The sequence below is a fragment of the Vanessa atalanta genome, chromosome 5 (assembly GCF_905147765.1).
Source record: "Vanessa atalanta chromosome 5, ilVanAtal1.2, whole genome shotgun sequence".
NCBI classification, from domain to species: domain Eukaryota; kingdom Metazoa; phylum Arthropoda; class Insecta; order Lepidoptera; family Nymphalidae; genus Vanessa; species Vanessa atalanta.
Genome location: NC_061875.1, coordinates 7,031,976 through 7,055,383, shown reverse-complemented (window position 1 = coordinate 7,055,383; position 23,408 = coordinate 7,031,976). Strand labels below are relative to the sequence as shown.

The 23,408-nt window shown below is 28.7% G+C and overlaps 1 protein-coding gene across 1 annotated transcript; it reads left to right on the top strand.

Annotated features, from left to right (window-relative positions):
* Positions 1-9,187: 9,187 nt before the first annotated feature.
* On the top strand, positions 9,188-10,461 carry LOC125063998 (larval cuticle protein LCP-22-like). The gene is made up of 4 exons (XM_047670760.1): positions 9,188-9,214; positions 9,349-9,758; positions 9,840-10,011; positions 10,192-10,461. Exons 1-4 carry the CDS (start codon positions 9,203-9,205, stop codon positions 10,279-10,281), a joined length of 684 nt encoding a protein of 227 aa, XP_047526716.1. The 5' UTR covers positions 9,188-9,202; the 3' UTR covers positions 10,282-10,461.
* The last annotated feature ends 12,947 nt before the right edge of the window (positions 10,462-23,408 follow it).

Here is a 23,408-nt window from a genome sequence, read left to right as displayed (position 1 = left end):
CTTATTAAAGATATTTTGGAATAAATATTAATAATTTTCACACACTAATACAGCTACATCTACATGTCTATAATATATATAAATTATAATACTTTGTATTATAATTTATATATATTGTAGACGTGTAGATGTTAGTTGTAGTTCGCATAAGTTTTTTTAAAAGTACCTAATGAAAAAGCCTTTAAATTTATTAACGTTCATAAGTAGAATAATATAGTTTTTTTACCATTACTAAACGCAAGGAGAGTAAACATGGGTTAGAGCAGAAACACGCAAACGCTGTTCCAAATTTACTGTAAGGAGTAATGTGCTGTGGTGAAGTTTAAATGAGTTAAATGGGGGTAGATAAACGGATATAAGAATAGTTGTATTAAGTTCTCATTAGAAAGTTAATTCATCCGATATTTTTACTAACTTAACGTAACTTTGTAATATTTTCAGTTAATTAAAACCTGAAAACTAGAGTCGTATTCTATATATATTATATTTTATGCAAAAAATTTGTAAGAAATTGATTATTCATCTTTATTTAATAGTTTATTCCAATAGGGTTTTTGTTACATCGTTCTTAATACAATACATTATAAATAAAATGTATATTAACTTAAAATATAAAATAAAAAAATAAGGTTATATAAAATGGTGGAACAGAGTAACTATATTAAATTTAATTCAATATTTTGATTTTGATATTTTTATAATAACAATAATATGCTACTATTTTGTCTATTCTCCTATCATACTCTTATCGTTCTTATTGTTTTGGTGCTTTCTATTGAGAGGTTGGTATTATGACCTGCTCCCAATACGATGAAAAAATATTTGCGAAGAGTCTAAAATAAAGTTTATATTTTTTGTATGTTAAATATTAAGTTATTTTTAGTTAAAAAAAACTATAGATAACTTACTTTTTTATGTATTTAGAATTTCGTTTTAAAACTGTCACTAAAATGACATAATTCAAATTTCTCATTTACCGAAATTATCCTATACCTAAATAAATCTGACCTTCTATGAGATATTTGTGAATAATTTAACGAAAAATTAGCACTATAATTAAGTAAATCTACAGAAATATATTTATCTTAAGCGCACGCTGTGACATGACAGATTTATGAATACTTCTTAACTAATTCTTCCTTTAAAACGGATATAATTAGAAGACCTTTTCACTATGTTAACATAAACAGACTATATAATATTAATACAAACGAAAATATTAATTTCGAAAATATTTTCCAAATAATGAAAAAAACTAGCATTAAAAATTTGTCTGAATATCCATCTCAAAAAAATTAAATCAAAATATACTTTATTCTAGTAGGCTTTTACAAGCACTTTTGAATCGTCATTTGAGAAAACTATATCAAGTGAAGGTACTATGGGTTCGAAATGTAGATTCTACTTGGAAGAACTAGAACTAGAAACTTTTCCAAATTTCAAGTACAAAGTAGTTAAATACAATTATATAGATGTATGTATGTATCCTCCCTAAAAATCAATAAGTATTAGCTCCACGCTTTTGTTTTTAAAAATTATTTTAATTTATGAATCAGCAAAAAAGAACAATATCCAATTCCAAAGAGTTTTATATTAATAAATCATAGCCGTCATCCGAAAATATCTCATAGCTATGCTTATCCCAATGCCAAAATAATCATCAAAAACTTTTTTTAAAATACTTTAAAAAAAGGAGGTTATCAGTTAGACATGTATGTATGCAACATTATGTAATAGTATGATTTAGGCACATGTGCTTAATTTCGTAAGTTTAGGTTCGTATGTTTGTCCATGAAATTCTCGAAAACTAATTGTATATAAAAATACTTATACCAAAGCACACATTGAAAAATATCGATATAATTGTGTTTTACTTCTACATATAATGTTACGTCCCTATGGACGATTTATAAGTACTCTTACTTTTTCGGAATCGGTTAAAAATTGCGTAAAACAGGATTTACTTATTAGTATCGATTTGTATACTGAATGTCTGTTGAACAGGATATTCTGCATATACATAATAATACAAATGATCAGTATATTGTAAAATATCATTAAGAAAAAAAAAAAGATCAAACGTATTTCCGTGATAAAAATATAAGCATAAAAATTTATAGATGTTATTCATTCACACATTTACCGAACAAGGATATTATTCAAATAATAATGTTTAAAAACGTGTGTTTTATTCGAAATTGGAGCATCGAGTTAATATTATTTAAAATTCCAATGCTAAGTTTTGAATTAATATATATAACTGGAGCTGAGTATAAAAGATGAACTTAAAAATTACAATATTTATAATATATAACACGTTATTTAGAATTAAGTCTATAAATTATGAATTGTCATACAATTAATATTATACAACTTAGGAATGTGTTATTGCCTTTGTGTTCCGTAACATATTTAATTAATTCAAAAATAACGAATGTTTGAAATAAATATTGAAAAAGCTTGCTTTTTGACGTAAGAAATTTACTAAGAGTTTTAGTAAAAGTTAAAAATATACCTACATGTATCTCAAACATTGTGTATAATTGTGTACTCTTTTTGATTACTAAATAACGTAGTTTGAATGACTTATAATATTTTTGTTTGTTAACAATAAATGTATGATAAATATGTAGAGCGTCAGTTTTATAAGTTTTCATTTAAAAGTTTGTTGTAAGAAAATGGCATCAAAACTAATGTTACATATATCATAGTTGGTAGAAACGTTTATTTTCCCATGAATAACCCAATTTTAACGCAATGTGCTTCGACCTTAGTCTATTTGCTAGTACAGTATTATAAAAACTGCACGTCACGTGCAGCTGCACGTCCCGACTTCGTTCGACTAGATTCTATAATACATAATTTTTAACTTTAATCGTTTCCGCAGATCACGCAATGGACGATCTCAAAAGGAATATTTTCCGCCCGTTTTTTTGCAAAAATTTTCATTTTATTTCATTGATCGTAGCGTGACATTATATGGCCTATAGCCTTCTGCGACTAATGAACTATCTAAGATTAAAATATTTTTTCAAATCGGACCAGTAGTTCTTGCAATTAGCACGTTCAACCAAATAAACAAACAAACTCTTCAGCTTTAAATATTAGTATAAATATAGATACATTCATGGATTTAAATAAAGGAATTGTAATCATGATTGTATAATGATCATTTTAGTACTAGTATCACAGTACATTTGATGCTCGGTAAGAAGTAAGCTTAATTGCTTGACTTGCTACAGATTACCTTCATGAGGTTCATTCAACGTGGAGTATTGTATTTAAAAAAATAATTCAAATAAAAACACGATAGTTACGATATTGCTCTTAAGTGTCATTGAGTTTTTACATTATACCTGTTTATATTGTTATAATATGTCATTGGAGCACTTAATATGTAAATAGTTGTGAAATCTACAGTATAATATTGAAAAACAATTTAAATTTACGATTTTGAAAGCGTATTATTATAAAGTATTCTGAGTTACCAGCATCAGAAGTTAATACAGAATATTTTAACTCTATTTAGACTTGTCCAATCGAAGAGCCTCACATCAGTCAATGTCTGAAATGTGTCACGAGTGTTAATGTGTATCACTATTGAATATGTTGCGTATGTGATGCTACTGATAATGAATTTATTAAAAACTCGTAAATCACACATATTTCCTCAATTAAGTCAACTGCTTAAGAAGTCGGATCATAAAACTATTAATTCCTTTAAAATAATTCAAATTAAAACTTCCCAATTTCGACAAATGGAACGTTTACCTTATTTATAAACGAACTTATTATAAAATAAGAAATGACATATTATCTTACAATATGTTATACTGAAGATCGGATAGATAAATGAAGAAATTGATTGCCGCACAATTTTAAAATTTCTTTCTATATGTTTAGGATCGTGAATAATATTCGATCCATGGAATATGGTAAAAACATAATAAAATCATGGTTACACGATCCACGAGTTAGTTTTTAAACGAAATATTCAGATTAAAGCAGACAAACTATTTTAATTACGATCAATATAATATTATTGAAATAATTAAAATCAAGAATCAACATCGACAACTCATCTACAATTCTAAATCAATTCATCGAGTTGTGTTAAATATTAATTTAAAAGTTATTTATAGGAGGCGTATCTGCTGCGTCTGTTTTACGAAAGACTGATGAACTCTTAAAAGTTTTGAAAAAATAGATTTACAAGTCTTAGATTTCATTCATTAGGCATATATTAAAATACATGCATACTGAACATCATTACATATAAATGATGATTCAATAAAATTTATTTTTTATTAAATGTGTGTTTGGTACTATTTGAAGTCACTGATATAATTTATCTTAGTGTAGTTTAGTCACTAAGAAAATGAACAGTTATTAGATTACTCAATAATTTTAATGTGACCCAAAGTCACAGGATTGTATTAGGCTTGTTGGTCTAGTAGAGCCGAGATGGCCCAGTGGTTAGAACGCGTGCATCTTAACCGATGATTTCGGGTTCAAACCCAGGCAGGCACCACTGAATTTTCATGTGCTTAATTTGTGTTTATAATTCATCTCGTGCTCGGCGGTGAAGGAAAACATCGTGAGGAAACCTGCATGTGTCTAATTTCAACGAAATTCTGCCACATGTGTATTCCGCCAACCCGCATTGGAGCAGCGTGGTGAAATGTGCTCCAAACCTTCTCCTCAAAGGGAGAGGAGGCCTTTATCCCAGCAGTGGGACATTTACGGGCTGCTAATGCTAATGCTAATGGTCTAGTGACTAACATATAAGGCCGCAACCCAAGCACATAGTCAGGTTAATATAATAAGTTACAGTAAATATATCAGTAGCAGCCCAAAAATAAAGTCTGAAAATTACAAGTGTGTACACTCCCTAGCTTCGAAAAATAAGCTTTATAGGCAGACTGACGACTAATTTGGCCTTTGTAATGGTGAGAGAATGTGTCATTCGCCTATTTACATTGACATTTCAAGACCACTTCTTAAATCATCTGTGTGCTGCCAACCATGGGATCTTTGATGTTATGCTTTTTTCCCATGTGTTTGTATTTAAACTGATTATAATGCACACATGAAACAAAGTTGATTGCTGAAACTGATCTGATTATAAATGAAAAAGTGAGTTTGTAAACTAATTCACAATAAATTTGAAAAAAAATATTTATTTGTATCAATAATTATATCTTCAAGGATAATCTCACTCTTCATCTCTCTTTATTTTTAATCATTTTTATTTAGGAGAAGATATGGCTCAGTGGCCAGATTACTAGAAACTCAGCCCAGGATTGCGGGTTCAAAGCTGGGCAAGAACCACTAAGTTTCCAACTGCCTAATTTGCCTTATAATTCACCCCTGTAATAGATACTAAAGAAAAACATCGAGCTAGCAAATCAGAAGAAAATCTGCCAACCGTGTAAATTAAAAAAAAAGTTGTCTACCTTAACCTAACTTTTGTATACGATGTTATGTTGAAGATTATTATCATGATAATGTTCTGTTAAGCAATTTCTGTCCATACGACAATTTTTCAACGTGGATAGCCAACAGCAAAGGAAATATTATGGAGCATAAATATAAAAAATATCGAGAGTGATTTGGCGATAAGCCAGCGGTCATACATGCTTTCCGACGGGTCGCAGTGTAAAGTCACAGTAGCTCCAATAAATAGTTACGTCGTGCATCGTACATTTCAGTTTTATTAAATATTCTTCTTTCAGGAAGAGCTTAAAATTAATTTATCTATATAGCTAAGATATCTTGTTTTTTATACTCAAGGTTTGACTCTTACGAAACTCACTAATTTCACTAAATTACAGTTTTTTTTTTAATTATACATACAAAGTTCTTTTTATTTTTGATCACCATTGTTTGAAAATAGTTAAAATAATTCTGTTTTGTATTGTGATTCGACCTCGATACTAGATATAGAATTGAAGTATTAAAAAGACTCAAATGACACCAAAATGTATGGGTGATAAAGATAAGGTTTCTTCCAAATATGGAATCTCTTTTAGCTCATTAATACAGATTTGGTTTTATTATGTCTATAAATTCAAGAACAGGATTGCCAATGGAACTAAAGATCCGCCTTTACTTATTAAATAATTATTTTGGTAATTGAAAATTTAAATTGTGCAGATTTTTGAATAATAATTAGAAATTCGTTAAAAACTATGAGGATGTTAGTAATTTAGAATACATATTTTTTAAATGTAGATTTTTTATATTTATCTATTTTATTTAAACGATTTGATAAATGAGATTTAGATATACTGATAATTGCGATGGTAAGGAATGACTATGAAGAGCAGGTTATTTCATTTTATCTAACATCAATGTCCTTGTTAATGCAACTAGAACTACAATGTTGTACAAAACTAAGATTTTACCTAAACCACTTGGCAAATTTAAATAATTGCTAAGGTCAAGTTTTTGACGAAATATTCGTACTCTTGCTAAACTGACTCCTTTAATTTAATTCGCTATTTCGTCGATTTCCCTTTTTTATAGCATTATTAAATTATGTAAATCTACTTTAAAATAATAATAGAATGCTGCTATAGCAATAACTACCTCTTTCTATGTACTACAATTATTATTTAAAAAACGAAATACTTGGAGTATATGAGGGAAACGCCACACTTATGAATATGAGTCATAGTACAATGATTTATAGACGGTACCTTATAAAAAGATAGTTTTTATCGATTTTACGGAAATATTTTGACTAAATAATATATAGTAACTGTAACATTTTCACAAATCGTGTAAATGCGAAATGCATCTCTGCTGAGCAATTTTTTCACTGACTTTCACATACACACAATGACTTTCTTCTTAACGTCGTCATCTTTGTATTTGTACGATTAAAGTACTAAATTTATTAAGAGTTATTTTATTATATTATGTGAAATACTCTTAGTTTCTATAAAGATTCAAATATAAGTTAACAAGAATTGTCGGAGAACGTAAAAAGGTTTTTTATTTTTTGTTAATCTAAACATATATATTAATTTAATTAAAAATTGTCGAGAGCTCTGGAGTACAAAATTTAATGGATTAAACAGGAACAACTCACTATATTTTAGTTTAAGAGAGATAAAATAAGATAAACTTAATCAAGATTTAAGCATTATACATATATTTATTTACAATAATGTTTATTAAAAAACTATTTTGAAAACGTTTTGAAGAAGTATATTCGCAGAATAATTTACTACATAATATGTATATTTTCATAAGAATTTTAGTCTGAAAAATAAAAAAAATGTTCGTTTTATACAACAAGTTCTACGCGAACAAGTATTAAAAAACAAACAACGAACATAAAAACATAGGGCATCTCGTTTCAATTTTATACGTTTTAGTTATACTAGAAGTATATCACATCTATTATTTTATTTTCTAAAATCAACATATGTAACGAACTCGTCTTATTGTCTACCGAATGTATATAAATTCATATAATTAATTAATTGAAATTATTTAATTTACCATTAAATACTAATTTATAATCAAACTTGATTTAAAAATGAAAAATAAATCAAAACTTTCAATATTTTTTTTTCTTCTTATATCTGGTGACAAAAGAACTGGTTCTAATTGCTCGACAAGTTTATTTTTGGAGTTTTAGTACAAACTCTATTAATTTACCTTTCTCAAAAATGAGTTGGCGACTATTTATAGTCACTGAACTTGAAAATACATTTTAGATGTTTTTATGAAAATTAAAATATGCGGTTTTACAGTATGTTTACAGCAATATAATGTATATTGTATATTGTAAAACATGATAAATAAATAAATAAAATGTAATTAATATTTCGCAACTACTTTTTCGTTGCATAGGTAGGCGGACTGGCAAATGGGTCACCTTATGGTAAGTAGTTACCACTACTCAAAGACATTGGCGCCCTATGAGTTTTTAGTCATTGTCAATGCGTCATCAAACTTAGGAACTGAAATATTATGCCCCTTGTACCTGCAGTTAGTACACTAGCTCATTCACCGATAAAACTAAAACAGGTTGGTAGACGGGCTTGCACAAAGGCCTACCAAGTAAAATCCTTCCTTCCGTGGGCAAAGCTCTTGTGTATTTCGATTTTATCTTAAGAATATATATTTTAAATTCTTTAGCGAAATTCTAGCCAAAATTCATATTTTGATTTGTGTATATTTAATGAAGTCCTGTAAAAAATCCTTCTGAAAATTGTTGAGTGATAATCATTTATGTAAATGTCTGTTGAATTAGTTATTATCGAATCGAAACATTTATGTAGTATTACTTATCACAGCTAAACAAATTGGTCTTTTGTTAATTAAATCATACATAACTCTTTCCCATTGATTAGTTGATGTCGATGATAGTAACGTATTGATAAAGTAATTTGGTTATAAAACGTGCCCTTGAGGATTCGTATAGATTATCATAATATCAATCAATAAACGAATAAATTAAAAAATTTTAAATTACACGTCTTATTAATATGCAAATTAAGGGATATACGAGAGTATATCGACAACTGTAGGTCAGGTTGGTCCTTAAATTCGATATTTTATAAATTTCGTCCGTATATTAAATGATTTTTGTTTAATATTTAACCGATTTTTGAATTTAATAACACTAATATCTGAATTATTGTTTGACACTCTGAGCTTAATTTTTTCAGTTAATCGCTGTACTTATTCAAAGATAGTTTTTTACAAACTTGAAATAATGACGAACGTTTTAAAAAAAATCTCATTTATATCTGGTTACTATTTTGACAATCAGAAAACAAAATTGTATCGATCATCAAACGTGTTTTAAATTATATCATAAAAATATGCTTTAATTATTATTAAATATAAATCAATGGATTGTCACATCAATATCTTTTCATTATTTAAGTAAACAAATATTTGTGTTAATATAATTTAATAAATAACTATAACACTTCAACAAAAGCTTTGAACATATATGACCCAACATCGACCTTAAGAAATTAAATGACTAATATGTATGTATAGACCAAGTGTTATTTTAATAAAAAAATATTCCTCGCTCTTATAGCAAATTATTTAAATGTTATTGCAATTCGCCGTCCAAAGTGGGTGGTTCTATCGGAGATATATAAGCTCGCACGGATTTTTTATCCGCATTCGAACTAGTTCAACGAAGCTAGACAATCATTAAAAACTAATAATGAAATTCGCCGTAAGTAACTTTTTATATTTAAAATATAAATATTCGGATCGACTAATATTTATATTTTTAAAATGAAAGTTTCATTTATAATACGCGATGTGACGTTTAATTTTGTTATTAATTTTGAAAATTTTCTGGCACAGGTGGTCGTATTTGCCTGCGTGTTGGCCGCCGCCAACGCTCAATTTGGCCAAGTCAATCAGGGCCAATACTTCCCCCAGAGGGAAAATTACCAGTACAACAAATACAACAGATACAACCCCTACAACAACAACAACAACAACTACAACCGTTACCAAAACTACAACCCTTACAAGCCATACGTAACATCAACCCCCTACCCTCGCCCCACTGTCGCCTTCGCTGAAGCCAAAGCAACCGTTTCCCCATCAGTCGCCCCCGTAGTCAAACCCGTGGAACCCGTCATTGTTCCCGTCGTCCCCAAAGCACCAGTTGTCCCAGTGTCTGTACCCAGGGTTGTTGCTGACGCTCGCTCTGCTGAGACTCTTAAATACGGCAATGACATCCAGCCTGATGGTGCCTACAGCTACTTGTAAGTTTGACTTTGCTTAAAATGCATTGTTTTAAATTTAACTGAAAATACAACACTAAATTGATGATTTTTTTACTACAGCTACGAAACCAACAACGGTATCGCCGCTCAGGCCCAAGGAACCCCACGTAACTTCGGAGGCAACCCCCCTGTAGTTCCTGACGTTGCTCAAGGTTCCTTCTCTTGGACTTCCCCCGAGGGTGAGGTTATCGCTATCACCTACGTCGCTGATGAGAACGGATACCAGCCAACTGTAAGTTCACCTTTATAAAGTAACTATCAACCTTAAATAATTACATGCACAACTAATATTAAATGTTCTAATTCTAATTATTATAAATTAAATTCAATTATAACACACAAATTGGTTAATTGGTTAAATAGTAGTAGGTGTGAAAGCATACTTTATTTAATTCAAATTGTTCTTTTCCAGGGTAACGCTATCCCCCAGCCTCCTCCAATTCCTCCTCAAATCGCCCGCGCTCTTGAATACATCGCGAGGAATCCCGTTTCCAAGAACTAAAACATTTTAACTTTAAATAATACGAATTCTACCACCATTCCAGTAACATTTTATAAAATAATAGCGTTAGTTTAATCAATGTGTACAAAAATATAAATGTAATGTGATATGTTATAATGTGCTGTTCTATTTTTGAGTGATAAATATGCAATTTTAATAAAAACATAGAATTTTAAACCATTACATATTTTCTTATTTTCATCCCAATATAACAAATAAATACAATAATCATAGCTTTAAAACAAAATAATTTGCAATATAATATTATAAGTATTATATTTTAAGATTGTTATTATACTCGTATTTCGTAATATTCATTAAATAGTTGTTGATTCTATTTATCTCATGGAACATTCATAATTATTCATGAATTGCAATAAAGCATCGATTCCACCCTTGCATGAAGTAGCAGGTTTGAATTTATACAATTCTAGAAAAAATGTCAGCATTGGATTTCATGTGTCATGATGGTGTAACTATTTAAATAAATAAATAATTAAAATAATTTGCAGATGTCCAATTTGGCAAAATCCAATTCCTCTTGGAAAAAGAGAGCAAAATAAGTTATTGAATCTGAATGTATAAATATTTAGTGATCATTCTCAAAAAAAAAAATACGCGATGAATTTAAAAAATAATTGTATAGAATTTGGGAAATATTTCTATAGTAAAAGTAGCAGGATTAAAATAAATCAATGAAGGAAGTTTTCGGTTCATCGTTTGAGAGGGCTTGAGAAATTTACTTGACAATGTAAATAAAAAAATAATAATATAAATAATGTAAATGGCACAAGGGAAATAACGTCTTTGTTTCCAAGGTCATTGGTACATTAGCGATGTAATGAAACGTTAATTTTTTTGCGGTGCCAATGAATATGGGTATTGGTGAACACTCACCCATTTGCCTGTCCGACAATTTAGGACATACAAAATTAGCTCCTTGTTACAAAATCAAGACCAAGTGACATGTATGATAATCTGAATAATGGACTGAATGTTATTTAGAATAGGACTTCACAATCTAAACACATGTAAGTGTTTTTTTTCAAATGTTGGCACCTTGGTATACATGTAATAAATTTATAGAAATAATTTTTAATAAGTATTATTAAATACAGTAAAATTATTATCTAAATATAACAGTAATTATTAGTTCAATTAAATTGGTTTTTAATATTATTTTCCAATAAGATTATTATTTTTATAACAAAGGTAAAAATAGAAAAAAAAAACATTTAGAATTTAACTACCAGCAAGCAGTATATATTTTTATATAAATCATTAAGTCTAAAATTTAGTGAATTATAAAATAATGAGAATGAATAAACATGAAGATGTCCTTGTCTAGAAAACCAGAAAATCATAATATTTGAATATCTAGTCATTCTTAAAGAAAAATGAGATTACTTCGTGGTTGCATTAAATTTATTGTTACTCTTTTCATTAATATGTTTTATATTTCAACTATTAATATAATTATGTTATATAAACATGAATCTCAATCGTATCGAATTGATATATATTGATAGAGATCTTATAAAGTGTGATAAATTACATATAAAAATTAATATTAATTAATCTATATTCAAATACTTTTAACAAAACATGAATATCACGCTTGTCTCGTCAATAGTCTAAACTCAAGGCGGATGAAACTGCGAAGCGCAGCCACTTTTATTCGAATATTATTTACTTGAATGTTTTCTAAGCGCTGCATCTTTTGGTATAAGTTTTATGTATTTTAGTTAAGATTTTTTTTTCAATTAGGCAAACAAAAAATCTACCCATTATTATTATTTTTTCATATTGACATGAGTAAATTATTACACGATATGATATATTATTTATGAACGAAATTAAAATTTATGATGTTTTGACTGGTAATCATGTAATGAAACTTTTTTATTTTAAATGTATTTAAATATTATATTGTAGTAGAGTTAAATGACTTGTTTTTTGGGTTTTTTTTATTCTAGTATTTTAAGGGGCCTTTATAGGCAGCCTACATGTCGGCCCTAGCGTTACATGCTAAATTTAATTAAAATTGGTTCAAAAAGTATGACTAAATCAGTTTAAGAGAATTACTAAAAAATCATAAATTTTAATTGCTGATATACTCGTAGGGTACGTACACTAAGAATAGAATTAAAAGCACCAATATCAAAACAAATTTAAATTTCGTTCATATTTTATATAATATTTTTAGGTTTTGAATAATTGTATAGCAGGCCGTATTTTAAGGTAAGCTTGTACCAATACTTTTACATGAAAAATTATAAATTGAACGAAAAACGCATTCAGAATATGGATATTACTGACAAAAAAGCAGTTACTTTTTGTAAGTACCATTTAGTAAATTTTTGACAATTAAATGTTTGCCTAATTTTATTTAAAAAAAAAAATTACTTAATTTTTTTATAGTTCTATTTTTAATAAAATCTTTTTAAAGTGTTTCAGGAGATATCAAAAGTGAAAATGTCTGTGAGAATTTATTACAAAGTAGATGCCTTCCATGCCAGACATACTGAGTTTCCATCGCCGATAACTTCATAATACGTTTATGTTTACTCTTGCTACTAAAAAATAACACAAAATAACAATAAGAACGAACGAGACAATCATAGAAATATATATAACAAAAACATAAAATTGCGTTTATTATGTCAGTAGCCTAAGTTTAAAACGAGTGAAAATGCGAAACGCTATTTGCCAATATAGAGTAATAATAATAATACATAGATACTTTTAAACATATTGCGTTTTCAGTTAGGCATTACAAAAATATCTACTCATTTTTCAGTATAGATATGTTATTTTATTTTAACATGAAGATCTGCAGTTTATTCTACCGCTACGCTCTATTGTTGGTTGGTGGAGATTTGTTTAGCGGAGTTACATTCGACACAATTATGCAAGTTTATTCACGCTATATTGTGCAGTACTGTACGTAGAAACATGAGAAAATGTAACCACAAACTAATGACATAAAAATTCAGTGTTGCTTCTCGAATACTACGTGATATAAGAATACGTGGTCTTCGTTTAAATCCATTCTTATGAATAAATAAATGTATTTATGTTACTATACAAGTCCCATAGCTGGGCTAAGAGATACGAGGTGGAGTTTCCCAACACGCTGAGCACAAGTGGAAGAAGATTTTCACATCACATATGGCTTCCCCTCGGAATGTTCTTGATAAAATAGAAACACAAATGGTAGAGTAACAATATATGTTCTCAATAATATCCTATTTTTTATTAAAAGCTTTTATTTAACTAGCAATGTATGTATATATATATGTGCGGGTGAAATCTTGCTAGTCAATTTTGAAGCAGATATCTTTAACCGAAGATATATAACTTTGGCTGAAATTTTGTATACACGTTAAGTTTGGATGACAATACACGATAAGCTTTTATTATCATTTCATTTTCATCTCCCGGTCTATAATTATACTGTACAGGATTATATAAATGATAGAAAGGCGTAAGATAAAAGAAAGGAGTTACTATTCGTTATTGCTCGACAGCATTTGTATATTCACGGTAGCATACGCAAGTGATCCCGTGATGCCCACCCGAAGAGACGACGGCGTACCGCTGGTTTTTTAATGGGTATTTCGGTGTGCTTTGACGCTCTAAGCGATCTCGGCACCACCGAGTACATGATTATTATGTGAACATATTTTGAATTGGAAAGAGTAGCTATATCGTTTTTTGATGGTTTTTCTCGGTAGAATCAACATTCCGAAACGGTGAATTAAAAAATACATTAAATTAACCTTAAAAATGAGAATGCAAAAGTGTTTGTAAGAGCCTAGTTGAATAAATAATTGGGTGACTAGATTTTATATATAATTTCCTAAATTGATTTTACTCTTGAATTATATTTAACGAGCTAATGATTAATGAGTTTAAAAGTTATACAATATTAGGATCAAAATCAATCATTTATGGATATTCTATGTACATATGTATCAGATTGTTTTTCCGGCTCGGAGTAAGTAAAACTTGCATGAAAATGGATGGTATTTATTATTTATATACGTAATTAAAAACGCTATTGTTTAAAAAAACAAACAGATATATAAAAATAAATAAAGCAATAAAAATTATACGTTGTTATAATATTCATAATCAAATGTAAATAGATATCAGATCTTCTTTAATAATAAAGTTTAATAATCGAACAAGCATTTATTTTTAAACTTCGTTAGGAACCGTTACAAAAAGTGACAGAGATTAAACGTTTCGCAAAGTCGAAGTAGTCAAAGGATGAGATAATATTTTTATCTTTAATCGACGACATGGTTTCTCGGCACTTAAATTTTATATTATTGATACTATTTATGAAACAGGATCAAAGAATTGTACATATGTATTTTCTTTGTATAAATTAAATAATATATATTTTTAAGTTTGTATTCGTAGTATAGAATTATTTTATTTAATTTAAAAATCTGCGAAAATACAAAATTATATTTATAACTGTTATACTATATTAATAAATGTTAATTGACATATTTTATTGCGGGTTTGTTAAAATTATATTATGTTACTTAATTTTAAATTATGCAATGTCGATCCCTGTTTTTGTAATGGTGTATTTATAGAAAAAAAAATTTTTATTAACAATCATAATATACTTTAAACGCAATTTTCTTAGAATAAAATTTGGTATTTAAAATGATTTAAACGTGATGTGGAACCCTAGTGATGATCTCGAGGGCAATGAACTTATAAAAATGAGAAATTTGAACTCCATTGGGGGTCGAAGTGTAAACATTTGTTAGGAATAAATGAAGATTTTAAGCATTTAAATTAATCACATGTTTTTTTTATTTTTATTTATTGATGATATTTGTATGTGTGCTACGATGATTTTAACTGCCCAAAGAAGTCTAGCAAACCTCCATAAAAAAGATGAACCAGTACTTTTTCTCTTAGCTTTAATGGTAAGAAGACTAATAGAAGACGCCTTCAATAGTTTTCCTTTCAAGACAATAAGGAAGAAACTTCGATATCACGAGATGCCATCCTATCTCAGAAGTCTGTTAAGGACATACCGCCGGTCGAGTGATCTGACGCTTCGCTGAAGAAGACCGGGGAGATGGCGTCTGTGCTATGTACACCTTCTCCTTCGTCACGTCACTGGGGCTAGAGGGTATATGTACCCTAAGAATCGCCTAGAATTTGGAAGCCCGCAGCGGTGACGAGGTGAAGTGAAGTTATCTTGTTAAATAATAATTATTGTAAATATAAAAGCTTAATCTTAACAGATTTGTAAAACATTGATAGGCAAATAAAATTATAATAATGATTGTCGCCCTCGACTTCATTCGCGTTTTAGAGGTTGGTCATAAGGTATTAGGTAAAAAAGAGTAGCCGAGCAAGGATGTCCTTCCTTATAGTTCAAGCTTGCTTCATATAAAATTTCTAACGGGACGTAAGCGCAAGCGATCCCGTGACGTATCCCGAAAAGACGGCGTGAGTACCGATTGTTTTTTTGTGGGTATTCCAGCACCCTTTGCGCCGGCGAGCTCTACATACCCCTCACATCAGGTGGCGTTTAGGCGTTTTTCCAGTGAAAAAAGGTAAGTTATATGTCTATGGCACAAAAACAGATGTATCTGTGCTACCTAATGATAAGTTGTCATCTCTGGCACTAGCACTGTAAAAATATTATATTGTAAAGTTATTGTATATAGTTTTTGTAATTAAATTGACTTATTCAACTTTAAAATCCAAGTACATAAAAAAGTCTTTGGCAGAAGAATAACTTGGAAGTATAAAGCTTATTTAGTGTAGGGCCTTCTGCAAGCCTTCACATTCTATGAACAGCAGCAACAGGAATACTTTGTACCATCATTCTTATTCTGTGAGAATTAACTTAATATCTCTCGTGAAATGTTGAAAACCAACTTACGGTAACTATGTTATGACTCTTTAAATGTTACCATTGTAATAGGAGCACATACTTTTTAAAATTCGACGATTGTTTTTGCGGTGGTTTTGAGTTTGTTAATAAATTATATCTCTACAATAAAGATCAATAACATTTATATTTGCATTACAGTTTTTTGATGTTTTTGCATAACATGTACAACGGCACTCTGGGAAATATAAACAATTGCTCGCGAAGTTAATGGGATAGAACTATAACATACAAACCAAAACATAACAATTCAAAATAGATTATTTTGGCGTAGGTTAACTTGTAAGGTTACCCTTGCTATGGCTTGTAAAGCCACCAACAAAAATATTTTGTTTTGTTGTTGTTTGTAAGTTTTAATAAATATATTTGCTTCATCTATACTTCTATACAAATATTATAATGGCGAGAGTAACTCTCTGTCTGTCTGTTGATCTTTCACGGCGAAAACGCTGAAACGAATTTTATGAAATTTTCTATGAAGCAAGCTTGAACTATAAGGAAGGACATCCTTGCTCGGCTACTCTTTTTTACCTAATACCTTATGACCAACCTCTAAAACGCGAATAAAGTCGAGGGCGACAACCATTATTATAATTTTTTTTGCCTATCAATGTTTTAGCAAATCTGTTAAGATTAAGCTTTTATATTTAGAATAATTATTATTTAACAAGATAACTTTTTATACCATACGCAATGTATAAATTAACTAAAACATTGTGATTAAAATGCTAATTTGATGTTTAATTTGAACTGAGGTAATCGTCTAAATAAAACCTAAATTGATATAAAACACAAAAAATATATAGATTGTAAATAAAAAATAATAATAATCAAATATTCAAATCAATTTGACGTTTTCATATTATGTAAAAATGTATTAGTTCATTGGCCATATCGGGAATATATTTAATGATCGAGTGTCATTTATAAGACTTATAAATTAATTATAATATTTTTCTCTAAACTATTATTTACTGCATGCTATTTTATTTTGTTTTCAATAATATTGTTTTGAATATTATAAATTATATTGCATTTTGTTATACATAAAACAAGCCATAAAGCGATTACCACATAACTGATGTGTAATTTGTACGAATTAATATTTAAATTGATATTTTTTACAACTTGCAGGTTGTTTTTACATTTTTGAAATTAAAGAATTTCAAAAATGAATATATATTTAATAATAAGGATTTAGAGCGAAAGAAATGTGATATAAGTATATGTATGGCACGTATGCTTTTTAAATAGTAATCGACTAACTATATGAGTGTTATAGTTTAGACTATTTATAAGACCACGATAACCGATCTATTGGTTATGGTAATTTGCGTTGATGAGAGATGGATCAGTTCGCGCTTCTTAAATGTCCTTGGTTTTTATTGGTGTCACATATATCCAAGGCATGAAGCGGTTGTACCCACGCGGCTGGACAGTGCTCATCAAAATTCAGTGATTACGCAATCATTCACAAATTTATTACAACTGGTTTTAAAAAGATTTATCTCTACAACGACCTTATAAATTGTTCAAAACCGATTTTAATAGATGAACTTCTTCGCAATCGTTCGCATAATCGAAACGGATGTAACATTGAATCCACGGTGCTAGAATTAAATGATAATCTAGAATTAATTAGAAGATATGCTTCTGAATTGTTTGTGTCGAGTCAGTCGTTTATTGCAGTAGCCTGAACAAGATTTTTTATGTCTGCTGCATACGGACATTAATCTGAATAACATTTTATTAAGCTTTATTCAAAAAATCTTCAATTAAGTAGAATTAGTAGAGGTTTTCGAGATGTAAATTGTACGCCACTGTTTACGCCTTGAAAAAGACTGGTAGCTTTACGTATTGTATCGCTTCGAAGATATGATTATTTTTCATAACAGGCGTTTTAAAATAAATTATTCTTTATATTTTATTTGACTTTACATTGCTTAATATAACTTTGCAATAAGCACAAGATAAAGAAGAATTATAATATGGAAGCAAAAATGAAAAGTCATTAATACATTTTAGTAAAGTTCTAGTAAGTGAACTAAACTGGTATTAAATAAATAATAGTAATTTTACAAACAAGCATGATAATATTATTTTACCAGTTAATAAAATGAATATTAAAATAAATATAAATGACATAATTTATTTTGTTTAAAGAGTTAATACGATTAAAAATTTTAATGTGACTGACCAAATTATTAAAATATAATTCTGATGCTAAAATATTAAAAATTCTGTTTTGGTTCGCATCTATACGTGTATGCATAATATATATTTTTTTTATATAAAAAAATCTGAACTGATAATATTTTTATACAAATGTATAACGGACGAAGTGGTCAAAATTCTAGTGGATTATTTGTCAAGGCACAAAATTAAATTAACCTTTTCTACACTTTCCTACCGTTTCTATATATATTTTACATTAAAATTACATTAACAGCATATTCCACTACACTGCTCCAATGCGGGTTGATGGAATACATATCTGGCAGAATTTCGTTGAAATTAGACACATGCAGATTTTCTCACGATGTTTTCCTTCACCGCTGAGCACGAGATGAATTGTAAACACAAATTAAGCACATGAAAATTCAGTGGTGCTTGCCTGCGTTTGAACCCGCAATCATCGATTAAGATGCACGCGTTCTAACCACTAGGGCATCTCAGCTTATTATATTTTCAAATAGACTATTTATATTTTAAAATAATCAAATTATAAATAAACGAAGAAACTCGATCGATAATAATCATTCAACCAATTATTATATCGAAATGTTAAATCAGTTAATTACTTCGCCGAGTCGTTTTTATTAGTTTATTTTTGTTACAAATACTCTTTATTACCATTGATTACCAATGAAATTTGATTTGTAGATATACAAGAAGCGACTATAAAGGTGACGATCTTGTGTGATTTTTTCTGAAATATTACATTATTCTAACAGTCGGCTTATTCTATAACATCGAATAAGGCGATGTTTGCATTAAAATAACAAACAAGTATTTTATATATAGTTGTTTGGTATTGATATATATATATATATTTATACTAAAGAATATTATTAATGTGAAAGTATATTTGTATGTTTGGTTCGTAATCATGGCTTAGAAATTAGTAAAAAAATATTCATAACAATGCCGAGAGTCAATATTTTAATTTACAAGCACTTGTCATCATATTTGAATAAATAGCAGCTTCCGTGTTCTTGCACGTCTATTAAAATCAACTTACTCGTACAAGATACACTGGTTTGTGACGACTCAAATCCATTAGCACTTCTATATCGAACACGTTGATAATAACTAGATTGTGTTCATTTTAGATAATTCTTCACACAAAAATAAATCGTTTGTTTCGTCGTTTTATGGATTCTTAACACGATTTCTGTAATAAATATTTAAAAGAATTGAAGAAACAGTTATAATTAATAATATTACTATATGTATTTTTTTAGACAGTGCATACGAATTGTGAGCAATAAATAGATATACTTAATAAAAAAAATAGGCTACCAGTTTAACTCGTTATATAATATCTTCATCACAGCAACGGTCAACAGTGTTATTACAGGGACATGGGTATCACATCATAGATTCCCTGAGTGGCGGCACATGACGGAATAAGTAGTGCTTTATATTTCTTACAGAACCAGTGTCTATAGGCAATGTTTACCTATTTGTATCACATAGTCCATAACTGTGCCTCCTAGCCTATTATAAATTAATGGGCCTTAACTATGTATTTATTTATTATTAAATAAGATTATGACCCACAAACAAAGCAAAATAAAAACGGTATTTTTATTTAAAATAAGTTGTTTGTTTGAAGATTCATATTTAACCTTGATCGTCTGCCCGACAGCTTTGTAAAGGGATAATACATTACAACATAGTAAGCCGTTCTAGAAATCTATTTATAATTTAATCTTTAAAGTACATCTTGAGATTTTTTTTCTATCCACATTAATGTAATAAAAATGAACACAATTGGTTTTCAAAAAATATTTTTGGTTTTCTTAATCCAAATATTGACGTTAATAATATCGCTGTTAATAATTTTTCGATCGGTTGCAATTTGGCAAGATTTAATATTAACTAATGGTCCGACTTTGTAGTAAAATATTATACAATTATTAATAGCTATTGTATAAATTATGCTCGCGTGGAATAATATTAATGTTTCCTGTTGCATCAAAATTCCGTTTTGCTATAACTACAAACTGAACTTGTGTCACCGGTGGGTGACACCACTGTGCCGTGGTATAAAATATTTTAGAAATAATTTGCACTGAATAAAATGTATAGGATAGGTGGCTTCGGTCTTTAATATTATTTACCCGATGTTAGACGAGATCAAAATGTCAACTCATTTAGCGTCCTAAAATAGGGCCCGTACCTATTCCCAGGGAATCTAGTCCATCAGACCTTTTACCATAATCAAGACTAAATCTCAGTGTTCAATAAGAGTGGAACGTCGTTGGAGCCTTGAGGCAAGCTCTGTTTTATAATACCTTTAAAAAATACTAAGTAAGTAACAGAGTACTATTGCTGTACTAATGTTCATAACAAATTACATTCTTTACATCATTCCAGACAGCACAAAGGTATAATTGATGCAGTTGATGCGCTCTTCATCTCGACTGGAAGCCATCGTGATACTATGCGGTCGTCTCGACCTTAGCATTTGCAAGCCATGCACACTAAAATACATTGCACATCGCATTGTCACCACATATGACTTATTATCGCCTGGTCCTTAAGAGATTAGCAGTATCAGGTTTGTTTCGTACGTATTAGCATTGCGGTTTAAAAACGTCAATGCTTTTAGAAAAGTAAATATTTTAAAAATATTTTTGAAATAAATGGTTGTGATTTGATTCATGAGTTTATGCTGTATAATTCATATACGTAGATAAGACATAAGTTTAAAAAAAAATCTGATACACTCTGTAATTAAAATGGTGGAAATGTGTAACCACTGAGATTCTTGTCGGTTCTTATCGATAGAATCAACTTTCCGAACCGGTAGTAGCTTTACATTTAATTCAAAAGTTCTTGTATAAGCCTACTTGAAAAAAGAATATTTTAATTTGATTTGATAATATCTGATACGATTTTCAGGTGTGGCGCGTTAATCATTTTTTTAAATTAAAAAAGTTCTTGGTATAAATAAAATATTTTTATACGTTAATGTTTATTAAGCAGTGATAAATTTTATGATATTTGTTATGATTTAACACAAAAGACAAATGTGAAATAAACATAATGTGAAATTGTTTTGACTATTTTTTATAAAATATCAAGTTTCAATGAAATAATCAAATAGTATTTGATACTTAATTGTGCTAATATATGTGAGTGGGAAATAAAAACCGTCAAATAAAATGTTAAATTTATTCTTATGAGACTTATGTCATAAATCATTGTTTTCAAAAGTGGCTGGCTTTTATCTCGTACACAAGTTTAAGCGGTAAAGATAAAATCATCTATCTAATCTTTATTTTTAACAATTAAAAAAAAATAACTTATTTTATAATGTAATTATATTCTTACTATCTGCCACGTCTTGGCATGTGTGCCCTTTGTTTTTTAAAAAGTCCAGAGTTAGGTAGTTGGCAGAGTAACTCACCCGGAAAGCACGTATAATCGGAAATGCTTTTATTTGATATCTATTGCCATCCCAAGTGATTATGAGCAAATGCCTGTGTTTGCGCACATACTCAAGCACGAACTCCAAATTAACTTATTTTTATGATTGACCACGTTACTCAAAAGTTGATTTGGATGATATTACAATTATTTAGTAGAAGTCTACCTTCTCTCTCTAATAGTTGAATTAGAATTTGAAAAGATAGTTTATGCAATCGATATAAAATCAAACTAACGCAAAAAATATTTGGGCGAATATAACTTGTTTTATTCTTTTTTTAAATTCTTTTTTTGTATATAATTACTGTAATGATTGTATTGTTACTAATCAAAGCAAATTCAGTATGTTAAAAGTGTGAAATGCGATTCCTGTTCTTTGAATAAACCAAATTAAAAACCATTTAAAGTTGACCAAAAAGGTTATATATAACAAACTATTTTTTTCATTAACCTATTAAACTCGTTATTTGATATACATTCAATAGCTCAAAACATACTTTATTTACATAACTGATATCGCAGACAATCTCAAGCGATTATGTGACTTAATGTATTGAATAAAAAAACTTAAAAATGTTTCTTTAGCGTTTATATATGTTAAGTAATATATTATATCTCGTGAATGACATTCTACAGGTATCCGGGTTACATCAACGCTTAATGGGTTCACGAGAGCTATAAATGGTCCATATTTTCAATGTTAGTCATCGCTTAAATAAATAATAATGAGTTTCACAGGATAAGATGTCAAAATGGTTGATTTATTTACATAAGATGATTGGGAGACTCCCAATAAAATATACTTGGTTTTTAATACGTAATTATAATGTCAGCGTCAAAAAGTTGTATGATAATTATATATAATAAATATTTACTTGAAAGTACAATATATAAATTTATATATTTCAATGTAAATTTAAGATTTATTAAATAATAGAAGCAATAAAAAGTTTATTTATTATTGACGTACAAAACAAAATAATAAACAAAAGTGCTTGCTATATTTATTACTTGCAAGGAGCAGTCACATGGCTAATTATCTGGCTCTTGCAAGCCATTGAGTTGTCTCTGATAGAGATATTTATTTGAAACGGTTTAATTTAATTTGTATTAAAATGTAAGAGTTTATTAATATACATGTTACATTCGAAAGTGGTTTTATTTAGGTATATTTATGTGAGATAATTATACATTTTTTAAAAAGGAAAAAAAACATTTTATTTACTAATCAAATCTTTGATCAAAATGAAAAATATATAATTTACTTATATTTATACTATAGGTATAGACCAAAAATAAAAATGCAGCAAAGTAGGTTATTAAATACCCGAGATTATATTAAATATAAAGCTACCTTGACTGATTCATAATGTAGATCCTAACGAGGAAAACCGGCAAGAAACTATGTAGTCACTATTTTCCACCAATGAAATACGATATAATACAACTAAATTTATATATCCTGCTTATAATTATAAAGATACAATAAAAATAATTTGAAACTAAAAAATAGAAATAATATTATAAAAGATAA

Bases quoted from the DNA above. Each gene is read 5' to 3' on its own strand.
- LOC125063998 (XM_047670760.1), top strand. The intron at 9,759-9,839 runs GTAAGTTTGACT...TTTTTACTACAG, and splicing joins GATGGTGCCTACAGCTACTT to CTACGAAACCAACAACGGTA. The intron at 10,012-10,191 runs GTAAGTTCACCT...GTTCTTTTCCAG, and splicing joins AGAACGGATACCAGCCAACT to GGTAACGCTATCCCCCAGCC.